The sequence below is a fragment of the Nerophis ophidion genome, linkage group LG05 (genome assembly GCF_033978795.1).
Source record: "Nerophis ophidion isolate RoL-2023_Sa linkage group LG05, RoL_Noph_v1.0, whole genome shotgun sequence".
In the NCBI taxonomy this organism is placed as follows: domain Eukaryota; kingdom Metazoa; phylum Chordata; class Actinopteri; order Syngnathiformes; family Syngnathidae; genus Nerophis; species Nerophis ophidion.
In genome coordinates, this window is record NC_084615.1 from 18587513 (window position 1) to 18601104 (window position 13592).

Below are 13592 nucleotides of genomic sequence, written 5' to 3' on the forward strand. Positions count from 1 at the left end.
TGTGTCTCCTCAGTTCCCAAACCTTTTAGGAGTGTTGTTAAAAGGAAAGGCCATGTAACACACTGGTAAAAATGCCCCTGTGACAACTTTTTTGCAATGTGTTGCTGTCATTAAATTAATGATTACTTGCACACATGAAATATCTTGTCTTTGCAGTCTATTCAATTGAATATAAGTTGAAAAGGATTTGCAAATCATTATATTCTCTTTTTATTTACCATTTACACAAGGTGACAACTTCACTGCTTTTGGGTTTTGTAAGTGAGTGTCGGTGATGCGGGGGAGGGGAGGGGGGCATGAGGAGGGGTGGGGGCAGGTGGCGGCCTACCTGGTGAAGTCTTCCTCCCCCAGCATGTGGCGGGGCACCGGCGAGTACCTGGACGGTGTGACCTGGGGGGGCGGGTAGGCCGGCTTGGGCTCCATGGCGCCCATGTAGTTGTGGCTGACGTGGTTGTCCACCATGGGGGGGAAGGCTGGGGGGAGGGCCAGGCCAGTAGAGGGGAAAGAGAGAATGAATACACTCCAAGTAGATCCACTTCTAAACATGTGACTTCAGACCGAGACACACTTTCTTTCATCCACAAGGGGAAGTAGTTCAAGAACCGTGTGTGAGTGAGACTTAGGAAAAAAACACTTTGAGGAATACAGCACAGTGAAGAGTAGAGAGAGGAAACATTTTTAAAAAGCAGGCTTCGCTACACATCTTAAAATGGAGCTCAATGAGCTGGCCCAGTGTATACCGCAAACGCTTCATAAAGAACAACTTTGGAAATAAATTGTGGCTAATTTCTGTTTTTTTTGTTAGATGACGGCCGGCTATAATTTAAATACTTAAAAAAAGGCAAACATATATGTATGTATATATATATATATATATATATATATATATATATATATATATATATATATATATATATGTATATACATACATATATATACATACATATATATGCATACATACATACAGTATATATATATATATATATATATATATATATATATATATAGGTATGTATGTATGTATGTGTATATATATATATATATATATATATATATGTTTATGCATTATGCATTTTTATATAAGTATATACACATATATGTACAGTACGTATACATATGCCTACAAATATAGATATATATACATACACATATAAGTATACGTATATGTATATATATGTATATGTGTGTATGTGTATATATGTGTATGTTTATGCATTTCTATGTAAGTATATACACATATGTGTAAGTATACATATGCATACAAATATAGACATACATACATACACACTTATATATACAGTATATATACAGTATATATGTATATACATATGTTTATGCATTTTTATGTAAGTATATATACATATATATATACATATACCTCAATCTTGTTACCCTGCGTAATGACAAAGCTGATTCTGATATATGTAAGTATACATATACATACAAATATGTATATATATATATATATATATATATATATATATATATATATATATATATATATATACAGTATATATACATATATATTTATATATGTATATACATATATATTTATATATATATACATACATTAATGCATATGTACGTTTATGCATTTTTATGTAAGTATATAAGTATACATCCATCCATCCATTTCCTACCGCTTATTCCCTTTTGGGTTCGCGGGGGGCGCTGGCGCCTATCTCAACTACAATCGGGCAGAAGGCGGGGTACACCCTGGACAAGTCGCTACCTCATCACAGGGCCAACACAGATAGACAGATATATATGTATATATATATATATATATACATACATATATACATATATCTACATTGATGCATTTTTATGTGAGTATATATACATATATTTAAATATACATATATATTACATATACTTTAATATTGTACAAGGTAATTGTGATTTGTTATATATTGTATATATTATTTAATACATAATTATATATGATATACTGTATATATAATATGTATATATAACATATATGTTATATTTAAATTGCTATTATGGTACATTTTTTAGTCTACTTTATACCTGCGTTATCTTTTCCTTCCTTACCCTTTCCCTCCTTTGTAACTGAGCTACTTTGTGGAACAATATCAGGTGTGGATCAATAAAGTCTGTCTAAGTCTAATTCTTATTGTTGCTTTTTATTTATATCCTTATTGATACATATTTATTTTACTTCCATTTATACCCCAATTATTAAATTTTTAAAATTGATCTCAATTCTGCCCTCTCTATCTATCTATCTATCTAAAACTAATGGATTAAAAACAGATTATTCCAAAATCTTTTTTTTTTACACCCCGAGTTTTTATACATATTTGTACATGCTAGCGTCGTCAGCGTTAGCTACTATGCTAACACCTTTACAAGTGTCTGTGTTAGTATGATAAACTAACATTCCTTTTGTATTGTTTCACTTTCACAAATTCCTCAGTAAATTCACCAAAACGTCACCGCGGGTCCATGACCATGTTTTGTTTGATCAGCCTTTTTACTGCTCCTTTACAGACGCCGTTTGGAAACGATTATGTTATGTAAACAGACATTTACAGAATGCTCCTGTGTAAATAATTAATTTCACACAGTATACATATATGAAAATATATCTCCAGCACCCACTGGCGACCCCAAAAAGGGACAAGCAGTAGAAAATGGATGGATGGATTTTTTTCTGACTTTCAGTGTGTGCATAACAACGACTGTTGTAGTGTTAGTGTTGTCACAGGCAGTACACCACATGGATGAGGACGGATCGATACATGCATCGGTGGTGTCGACACCAAGGAATAAGGTCGATACTACAGTGATGAAGTCGATACTTGTATTTTCTATTTTTTTTCCCCCAAGGTTTACAAACTGGAGGAATAATTCCCTGGACACGGGAGGACAATAATGATTATTCGATTGTAGTTTTTGCGTGTATATAAGAGAATAAGGAGGTGGATTACATACGACGTTGGTATGAACAGATTAAAATACACACTGGTCAGCATAATATCCTCATGCACGCAGAAAAAGGGCCACACTTTCTTGCTGAGTGGGGACTTAAGACTGTGGAGCTCCCATGTGCAGGTGGGATGTGAGAAAGTGTCCACACTCAGTGGGAGGCAGAGAACTGTGCTTGTTATTGCTGTGGGTAGAAGACTGTGTGTGTGTGTGTGTGTGTGTGTGTGTGTGTGTGTGTGTGTGTGTGTGTGTGTGTGTGTGTGTGTGTGTGTGTGTGTGTGTGTAAGCAGTCAGCGTGTGGGTGTCTGGGCGTAAAGGTTTTGTGCAAGAGAGCAGCGATTCTGTGTAAGACTGTTCATGTACAGCAGGTTGAAGATGAAAAGAGGATATTGGTGGAGGTTGAAGATATGAGGAGTCCTATCACGTAACATGATGGAGGTATTATTCTAGTGTTAGGTTTGTTTTTTATCTCGTACTGGTTCTTGGAAATATTATTTGAAAATTACGTTTAAAAGAAAAATTATTTTATATTAGTAATGTTTTTACATGATGTGTTTTCTATTATTTAATAAAAAATATATGCAAAAGGCTTGCTTCAATGGATGAGTTGACATTATAGTTGACTGTCACTCAGTTAAGCAAGCATCCAAAATCGCACCACCTTGGTAGGCGCACACACCTTGGTAGGAGTGCACACCTTGGTAGGCGCACACACCTTGGTAGGCGCACACACCTTGGTAGGCGCACACATCTTGGTGGACGCACACACCTTGGTAGGCGCATACACCTTGGTAGGCGCATACACCTTGGGAGGCGCGCACACCTTGGTAGGCGCGCACACCTTGGTAGGCGTGCACACCTTGGTAGGCGCGCACACCTTGGTAGGCGCGCACACCTTGGTAGGCGTGCACACCTTGGTAGGTGTGCACACCTTGGTAGGTGTGCACACCTTGGTAGGCGCGCACACCTTGGTAGGCGCGCACACCTTGGTAGGCGCACACACCTTGGTAGGCGCGCACACCTTGGTAGGCGCGCACACCTTGGTAGGCGCGCACACCTTGGTAGGTGTGCACACCTTGGTAGGTGTGCACACCTTGGTAGGTGTGCACACCTTGGTAGGCGCACACAGCTTCATAGGTGCACCACCTTGGTAGGGGCGCACACCTTGGTAGCCACACCACCTTAGTAGGGGCGCACACCTTGGTAGCCACACCACCTTGGTAGGCGCAATTACTTTCATAGGTGCACACACATTGGTAGGGGTGCACACCTTGGTAGGTGTGCACCCCTTGGTAGGCGCACACAGCTTTATAGGTGCACCACCTTGGTAGGCGCACACACCTTAGTAGCCACAGCACCTTGGTAGGGGCGCACACCTTGGTAGGGGCGCACACCTTGGTAGCCACACCACCATGGTAGAGGCGCACACCTTGGTAGCCACACCTCCTTGGTAAGGGCGCACACCTTGGTAGCCAAACCTCCTTGGTAGGGGCGCACACCTTGATAGCCACAGCACCTTGGTAGGCGCAATCACTTTCATAGGTGCACACACATTGGTAGGGGTGCACACCTTGGTAGGCGCACACAGCTTTATAGGTGCACTACCTTGATAGGCGCACACACCTTAGTAGCCACAGCACCTTGGTAGGGGCGCACACCTTGGTAGCCACACCACCTTGGTAGGGGCGCACACCTTGGTAGCCACACCACCTTGGTAGGGGCGCACACCTTGGTAGCCACACCACCTTGGTAAGGGCGCACACCTTGGTAGCCAAACCTCCTTGGTAGGGGCGCACACCTTGATAGCCACAGCACCTTGGTAGGCGCAATCACTTTCATAGGTGCACACACCTTGGTAGGCGCACACATCATCATAGGCGCACACATCTTGGTAGGCGCACACACTTTTGTAGGGGCGCACACCTTGGTAGTTGCACACACCTTGGTAGGCGCACACACCTTGGTAGTTGCACACACCTTGGTAGGCGCACACACCTTGGTAGTTGCACACACCTTGGTAGGGGCCCACACTTTGGTGGACGCACACATCTTGGTAGGCGCACACATCTTGTAGGCGCACACCTTGGTAGGCGCACGCACCTTTGTAGGGGCGCACACCTTGGTAGGCGCACACACCTTGGTAGTTGCACACACCTTTGTAGGGGCGCACACCTTGGTAGGGGCGCACACCTTGGTAGGGGCGCACACACCTTGGTAGGCGCACACACCTTTGTAGGCGCACACATCTTCATAGGTGCACACATCTTGGTGGACGCACACACCTTGGTAGGCGCATACACCTTGGGAGTTGCACACACCTTTGTAGGGGCGCACACTTTGGTGGACACACACATCTTGGTATGCGCACACACCTTGGAAGGCGCACACATCTTCATAGGTGCACACATCTTGGTGGACGCACACACCTTAATAGGTGCACACACCTTGGTAGGCGCACACATCTTGGTAAGCGCACACACCTTGGTAGGCGCACACAACTTGGTAGGCACACACACTTTGTAGGCGCACACACCTTGGTAGTTGCACACACCTTGGTAGGGGCGCACACTTTGGTGGATGCACACATCTTGGTAGGCGCACACACCTTGGAAGGCGCACACATCTTAATAGGTGCACACATCTTGGTAGGCGCACACACACCTTGGAAGGCGCAGACATCTTGGTAGGCGCACACACCTTGGAAGGCGCACACATCTTGGTGGACGCACACACCTTGGTAGGCACACACAGCTTGTAGGTGTACACACCTTGGTAGGCGCAAACACTTTGGTAGACGCACACACTTTGGTAGGCGCACACACCCTTGTAGGGGCGCACACTTTGGTAGGCACACACAATTTATAGATGCACACATCTTGGTAGGCGCACACACCTTTGTAGGGGCGCACACCTTGGTAGGGGCGCAAACTTTGGTGGGCGCACACATCTTGGTAGGTGCACACACCTTGGTAGTTGCACACACCTTTGTAGGGACGCACACCTTGGTAGGGGCCCACACTTTGGTGGACGCACACATCTTGGTAGGCACACACACCTTGGTAGGCACATACACCTGGTAGGTGCACACAACTTCGTAGGCGCGCACACACCTTTGTGAAGTGAATTATATTTATATAGCGCTTTTTCTCTAGTGACTCAAAGCGCTTTACATAGTGAAACCCAATATCTAAGTTACATTCAAACCAGTGTGGGTGGCACTGGGAGCTGGTGGGTAAAGTGTCTTGCCCAAAGACACAACAGCAGTGACTAGGATGGCGGAAGCGGGAATCGAACCTGCAACCCTCAAGTTGCTGGCACGGCCACTCTACCAACCGAGCTAAACCGCCCCTTTGTAGGGGCGCACACCTTGGTAGGTTCACACACCTCCTGCATAGGCCGTGATTTAGTCCTGATGATTCATGCATTAGTCATACATTATTTGCTGAGGAATTAACATCCCAACATATCCATACTTGCAGGATCTGCCACACAATGTGTGTCGGCAAGGAAACACATTTCACTCATTCATTTCAAAAATGAAAGGAAAGGGAACGATTTACCCAACCACAAACTACAGTAAACAACCGTGTGCTAACTCCCAGACAATCCTCAAAGATATATGAAATACAATCAAATATAAAAGAAAAATACATTTCCATGAATATAAATATATCCATGCTTATTGGTATATTTATTTTTTTAAAGTAAATAAAAAAAATTGTAATAATATTACTAATAATACATGTCCAGGGTTAAAATTAATAATACAGTATTTTATAATAATAATTTCAAAAAACAAAGTGTTTTATGTGTATGATTATTTTATTTAAGATTTGTGGAATATTGACATTTTTTGGGGAAATAAAGAATGTTTATTACAATATTATTTCACAGATGAAATACGATTTGCTCACATTTTCATTAGAGCCATAATACAAACCCCGTTTCCATATGAGTCGGGAAATTGTGTTAGATGTAAATATAGATGGAATACAATGATTTGCAAATCATTTTCAACCCATATTCAATTGAATATGCTACAAAGACAACATATTTTGATGTTCAAATTGATAAACTTTTTTTTTTTGCAAATAATCATTAACTTTACAATTTTATGCAAGTTAAAACTCTACTATGCAAAGCCAAACCGATTTATCAACAAAATCCTGAAACGCCGCCGGCTTGGCTGGGCCCGAGCTCACCAAAGATGGACTGATGCAAAGTGGAAAGGTGTTCTGTGGTCTGACTAGTCCACATTTCAAATTATATTTGGAAACGGAGGACGAGGTGTCCTCCAGAACAAAGAGGAAAATAACCATTCCGATTGTTATAGGCGCAACGTTCAAAAGCCAGCATCTGTGATGGTATGGGGGTGTATTAGTGGCTAAGGCATGGGTAACTTACACATCCGTGAAGGCACCATTAATGCTGAAAGGTCCATACAGGTTTTGGAGCAACATATGTTGTCATCCAAGCAACGTTATCATGGTCGCTCCTGCTTATTTCAGCAAGACAAGTGTTACAACAGCGCGGCTTCGTAAAAAAAGAGTGCGGGTACTTTCCTGGCACGCCTGCAGTCCATACCTGTCTCCCATCGAATATGTGTGGCACATTATGAAGCGTAAAATACCACAGCGGAGACCCCGGACTGTTGAACGACTGAAGCTCTACATAAAACAAGATTGGGAAAGAATTCCACTTTCAATGCTTCAACAATTAGTTTCCTCAGTTCTCAAACGTTTATTGAGTGTTGTTAAAAGAAAAGGTAATGTAACACAGTGGTGAACATGCCCTTTCCCAACTACTTTGGCACATGTTATAAATGATAAATGGGTTGTACTTGTATAGCGCTTTTCTATCTTCAAGGTACTCAAAGCGCTTTGACACTACTTCCACATTTACCCATTCACACACACATTCACACACTGATGGAGGGAGCTGCCATGCAAGACGCCAACCAGCACCCATCAGGAGCAAGGGTGAAGTGTCTTGCTCAGGACACAACGGACGTGACGAGGTTGGTTCTAGGTGGGATTTGAACCAGTGACCCTTGGGTTACGCACGGTCACTCTCCCACTGCGCCACTCCGTCCCCCCATGTTGCAGCCATAATATTCTAAGTTAATTATTATTTGTTGTCTTTGTAGTGCATTCAACTGAATATGGGTTGATAAGGATTTGCAAATCATTGTATTCCATTTATATTTACATCTACCACAATTTCCCAACTCATATGGAAACGGGGGTTTGTATATATATATATATATATATATGTATATATATATATATATATATATATATATATACATATATATATATATATATATATATATTTCACATACATATACACATACATGTATACGTGTATATACATGTATTTGTATGGATACATATATATACACACACATATATATATATATATCTATATATATATACATATATATATATAGATATATACATACACACACATATATATATATACGTATATATATATACACACATATATATATATATATATATATATACACATACAAAGATATATAAATAAACATATATGTATATACATATACATATATACATATGTATATAAATATATGTATATATATACTGTATATATAAAAAACAGAAATATAAGAGCATGTATGTACCTTTGATACATTTATATTCTCTGAAAGTACAATATTGCTCTATAAGAGGGCAGAAATACACCTTTTAAACTACTAAAAGGTGATATAAAGTACACATTTGTCCCCTTTTAAGTGTACCCTCGGGGTACCTGCTGCATTAAAATGTGTTTAGCTCATACCTATCATTCGTGGTATTTTAAAACCTAGTCTAATTTCAGTCAAGTTATTAATAAAAAAGGTAGACCCCAACCACGACGGTAGCTCCTATTTCTGAGCGTGCGGGAGAAGAAGAGTCAGAAGATACGTACTGCTGGAATAGTCGGGCGGGGCGTACATGTCGTTGAGATGCACGGGCCCCGGCTTGGCCACCTTGAGGTAGACCATGTCCGAGGTGTTCTTCAGCGCCGCCACCGCCTCCTCGTGACGCACGTCCTGAAGCACAATGTTGTTCACCTGGCAGAGGAGAGGACCACACCATTACCAGGCCGTGTGGCGTTCAGGCGTCCCTCTGAGCCACGTGTCCGCTGTGCGCGGGTGGTCTCTGAAGACCTCCCCACCACACCAGACGACGACACCCGAGGTGGAGATGAGTTAGGCTCCTACAGCGAGCAGGCGGTCTCCGGTCTGCAGCCGTCCATCTTTCTGGGCGGCTCCTCCGTCTATGATCTTGGTGATGTAGATGCTGTTGTCTCCTGGGATGTGCTGGTTGCCGATACCGCCAGCGATGCTGAATCCTAGTCCTGGCGAGCACAAGCACAAGGAAATATAGTACTACACATAAATACTTACAGTATAAATACTTCTTAAAGAACTGCACTTTAAACTACAACCACATGTGATGCATTTAGGCCAGGGGTTGGCAACCCAAAATGTTGAAGGAGCCATTTTGGACCAAAAATACAAAAACAAAACTGTCTGGAGCCGCATAAAATTAAAAGCCATATTACATACAGATAGTGTGTCATGAGATATAAATTGAATTATGAGGACTTAAAGGAAACTAAATGAGCACAAATATAGCTACAAATGAGGCATAGTAATGCAATATGTACATATAGCTAGCCTAAATAGCATGTTAGCATCGATTAGCTTACAGTCATGCAGTGACCAAATATGTCTGATTATCACTCCACACAAGTCAATAACATCAACAAAACTCACCTTTGTGAAGTCATGCACAACGTTATAAGTTTAGTGGACAAAATAAGACGGAAAAATAAGTGGCATAAAACACCTCTTAGAAAGTCTGGGGAAGTTATACATGTAAACAAACTAGGGTGAGTTCAAGGACCGCCAAAATTAGTAGGACAAAACGGCGCTCGCCAAATACTCGAATCAGTGAAGCATGTTTAATATATACAGTGTGCTTTATAGCAATTAGGGAGGTTTGTGTCATGTTTGTCCTCCTACAGAAACCAAATTAAAAACAAAAAATATGTTTTTCCCCCTCATCATTTCCATTTTTCATATATTTCTGAAAAAGCTCCAGAGAGCCACTAGGGCGGCGCTAAAGAGCCGACCCCTGATTTAGGCAATGCTGAATTACATTGAAATAATACATACACACTTATTGCATTTTTTGTTATTATAAATAAATATTTTAGTAAAACCTTTCGATTATTGAGGCTTCATCACGTTGCAGCTTTTTTTCAAACATACTTTATAAGATTTGTGCCCCAAATTAAGCATTTTTAAGCACAAAAATGGCTAAATACAGTAACATATCAATACTAGAGGAAGTAGAGCGTGCTGATCAGTATCGTGGCCACCGATTGGTTGGGCCTCAGGAAGCAGTACTTGTGTGGCGTTTTTTTTTTTTTTTTTAATTAAAAGAATAATGATATAATTAAAAGAAAAATTTAAAGAAAAATGATATAATCAATTAACTCACTGATTTTGGCTCATTTTCCGTGAAGAACATATATCAGAATACATATTTAAGGGCCACACACCATACACCCCACCCCCCGACCCCCCCTACACATTGATGTTCTGTGTACCACACACACACACACACACACACACGGTCGAGACAGGAGGAGGACAGAGTGTAGGTACACAGAACATCTGAGGGTCAAATGTGCGAGAAAAAGAGAGCAGACAGTGTTGGCGAACAATGTTGCAACCTCGCGTGGGAACCGCAGGTGCAGAAACACAAAAGAAGAATCCCTGTGGGATGCAGAAACCGGCAGGGAAATTTCCCGTGAGACGTTTGTATTGTTTGTGGGTCTGATAGACCCCTTGCATTTTGTGGCTTTTAATGCCTTGCAATCAAATACTTCCATCCATCCATCTATCCATCTTCTTCCGCTTATCCGAGGTCGGGTCACGGGGGCAACAGCCTAAGCAGGGAAACCCAGACTTCCCTTTCCCCAGCCACTTCGTCTAGCTCTTCCCGGGGGATCCCGAGGCGTTCCCAGGCCAGCCGGGAGACATAGTCTTCCCAACGTGTCCTGGGTCTTCCCCGTGGCCTCCTACCGGTTGGACGTGCCCTAAACACCTCCCTAGGGAGGCGTTCGGGTGGCATCCTGACCAGATGCCCGAACCACCTCATCTGGCTCCTCTCGATGTGGAGGAGCAGCGGCTTTACTTTGAGTTCCTCCCGGATGGCAGAGCTTCTCACCCTATCTCTAAGGGAGAGCCCCGCCACACGGCGGAGGAAACTCATTTCGGCCGCTTGTACCCGTGATCTTATCCTTTTGGTCATGACTCAAAGCTCATGACCATAGGTGAGGATGGGAACGTAGATCGGCCGGTAAATTGAGAGCTTTGCCTTCCGGCTCAGCTCCTTCTTCACCACAACGGATCGGTACAACGTCCGCATTACTGATGACGTCGCACCGATCCGCCTGTCGATCTCACGATCCACTCTTCCCCCACACGTGAACAAGACTCGTAGGTACTTGAACTCCTCCACTTGGGGCAGGGTCTCCTCCCCAACCCGGAGATGGCTCTGGATGCTGTGGAGCTGTCTTGGTTGACAAGACTCTGCAGCATCGCGTGGACATCGGGGGCGGTACCTCTGGATTGGCAGACCGGGGTGGTGGTTCCTCTCTTTAAGAAGGGGAACCAGAGGGTGTGTTCCAACTATCGTGGGATCACACTCCTCAGCCTTCCCGGTAAGGTTTATTCAGGTGTACTGGAGAGGAGGCTACGCCGGATAGTCGAACCTCGGATTCAGGAGGAACAGTGTGGTTTTCGTCCTGGTCGTGGAACTGTGGACCAGCTCTATACTCTCAGCAGGGTTCTTGAGGGTGCATGGGAGTTTGCCCAACCAGTCTATATGTGCTTTGTGGACTTGGAGAAGGCATTCGACCGTGTCCCTCGGGAAGTCCTGTGGGGAGTGCTCAGAGAGTATGGGGTATCGTACTATGTCATTGTGGCGGTCCGCTCCCTGTACGATCAGTGCCAGAGCTTGGTCCGCATTGCCGGCAGTAAGTCGAACACATTTCCAGTGAGGGTTGGACTCCGCCAAGGCAGTCCTTTGTCACCTATTCTGTTCATAACTTTTATGGACAGAATTTATAGGCGCAGTCAAGGCGTTGAGGGGTTCCGGTTTAGTGACCGCAGGATTAGGTCTCTGCTTTTTGCAGATGATGTGGTCCTGATGGCTTCATCTGACCGGGATCTTCAGCTCTCACTGGATCGGTTTGCAGCCGAGTGTGAAGCGACCGGAATGAGAATCAGCACCTCCAAGTCCGAGTCCATGGTTCTCGCCCGGAAAAGGGTGGAGTGCAATCAAATACTTTTATGTCCAAATACTGAAAATATATTTACCTTATTCCAATACACATCTGTTCAGTATTTGAACATAAAAGTGTGAGTAACAACAATATAAACGTTGCACAAAGGTAATTTACAAGAGTGTAGAGGTAAGCAAATGTTATTCCATGTCTGGAGAGCTTTCATCATGTTTAGAAGGTAAACAACTATTTTTTAATGCGCTAATTATGAAAATATTACGTCTATAATTAACGATTCCTACTTTGTGGAAATGTGTTTATCATGGTTTATTTGACTTATAATTTAATATTATATAATATGTATATATTTTTATGTTTTTTCCCTATTTGTGCTTTTTTTTATAATTTTTATTCACTAAAATAATGAAACTGAATGAGGGTTTTCCCTTGGCAAAATATTCTTTTTGAAATACAGAATCTTTAAGGACTTATGCAGATCCCAAATACAGATCAGCAGGTACCAGAAGCTCAGAGGAGTTGGTTTTACATAATATCATAACATCTACACATATCTCTTATGTGTGACTGCCATCTACTGGTCAAACTTATTATTTCACTATGTACCAAATAAAATTGCTTCGAGTTCGGTAACCACAACCAGAATTATTCCATACATTAGGCGCACAGGGTTATAAGGCGCACTGTCGATTTTTGAGACGATGAAAATATTTTATACACTAAAATAATTAATCCGAATGAGGGTTTTCCCTTGGCAAAACCTTCATAGGCGCACACACCTTGGTAGGCGCACACACCTCTGTAGGCGCACCCACCTTGGTAATAATAACACACCTTGGTAGGCGCACACACCTTGGTAATAATAACACACCTTGGCAGGCGCACACACCTTGGTAAGCGCACACACCTTGGCAGTAATAACACACCTTGGTAGGCGCACACACCTTGGTAATAATAAGACACCTCTGTATACGCACCCACCTTGGTAGGCGCATACACCTTGGTAATAATAACACACCTTGGTAGGCGCACACACCTTGGTAATAATAACACACTTTGGTGGGTGCACACACCTTTGTAGTAATAACGCACCTTGGTAGTAATAACACACCTTGGTAGGTGCACACACCTTGGTAATAATAACACACCTTGGCAGGCGCACACACCTTGGTAGTAATAACACACATTGGTAGGCGCACACACCTTGGTAGTAATAACACACCTTGGTAGGCGCAAACACCTTGGTAATAGTAACACACCTTGGTAATAATAACACACCTTGGTAGTAATAACACACCTTGGTAGGCGCACAC

At 42.6% G+C, this 13592-nt stretch overlaps 1 protein-coding gene across 13 annotated transcripts in view; it reads right to left on the reverse strand.

The window, feature by feature from the left end:
• The window catches only part of dlg3 (discs, large homolog 3 (Drosophila)), a 216508-nt gene that overhangs the window by 117315 nt on the left and 85601 nt on the right, over window positions 1-13592 (reverse strand). For 7 of the 13 annotated variants that reach the window (XM_061900282.1, XM_061900283.1, XM_061900274.1 and 4 more), the window contains 3 exons: window positions 9182-9318; window positions 8887-9031; window positions 329-473 (listed from right to left, as the gene is read on the reverse strand). In XM_061900282.1, the coding sequence (XP_061756266.1) occupies window positions 329-473; window positions 8887-9031; window positions 9182-9318 (427 nt within the window). Of the gene's footprint in view, window positions 1-328; window positions 491-8885; window positions 9032-9181; window positions 9319-13592 lie in introns of all 13 variants that reach the window. The other 6 variants (XM_061900276.1, XM_061900273.1, XM_061900275.1 and 3 more) reach the window with 1 other exon arrangement.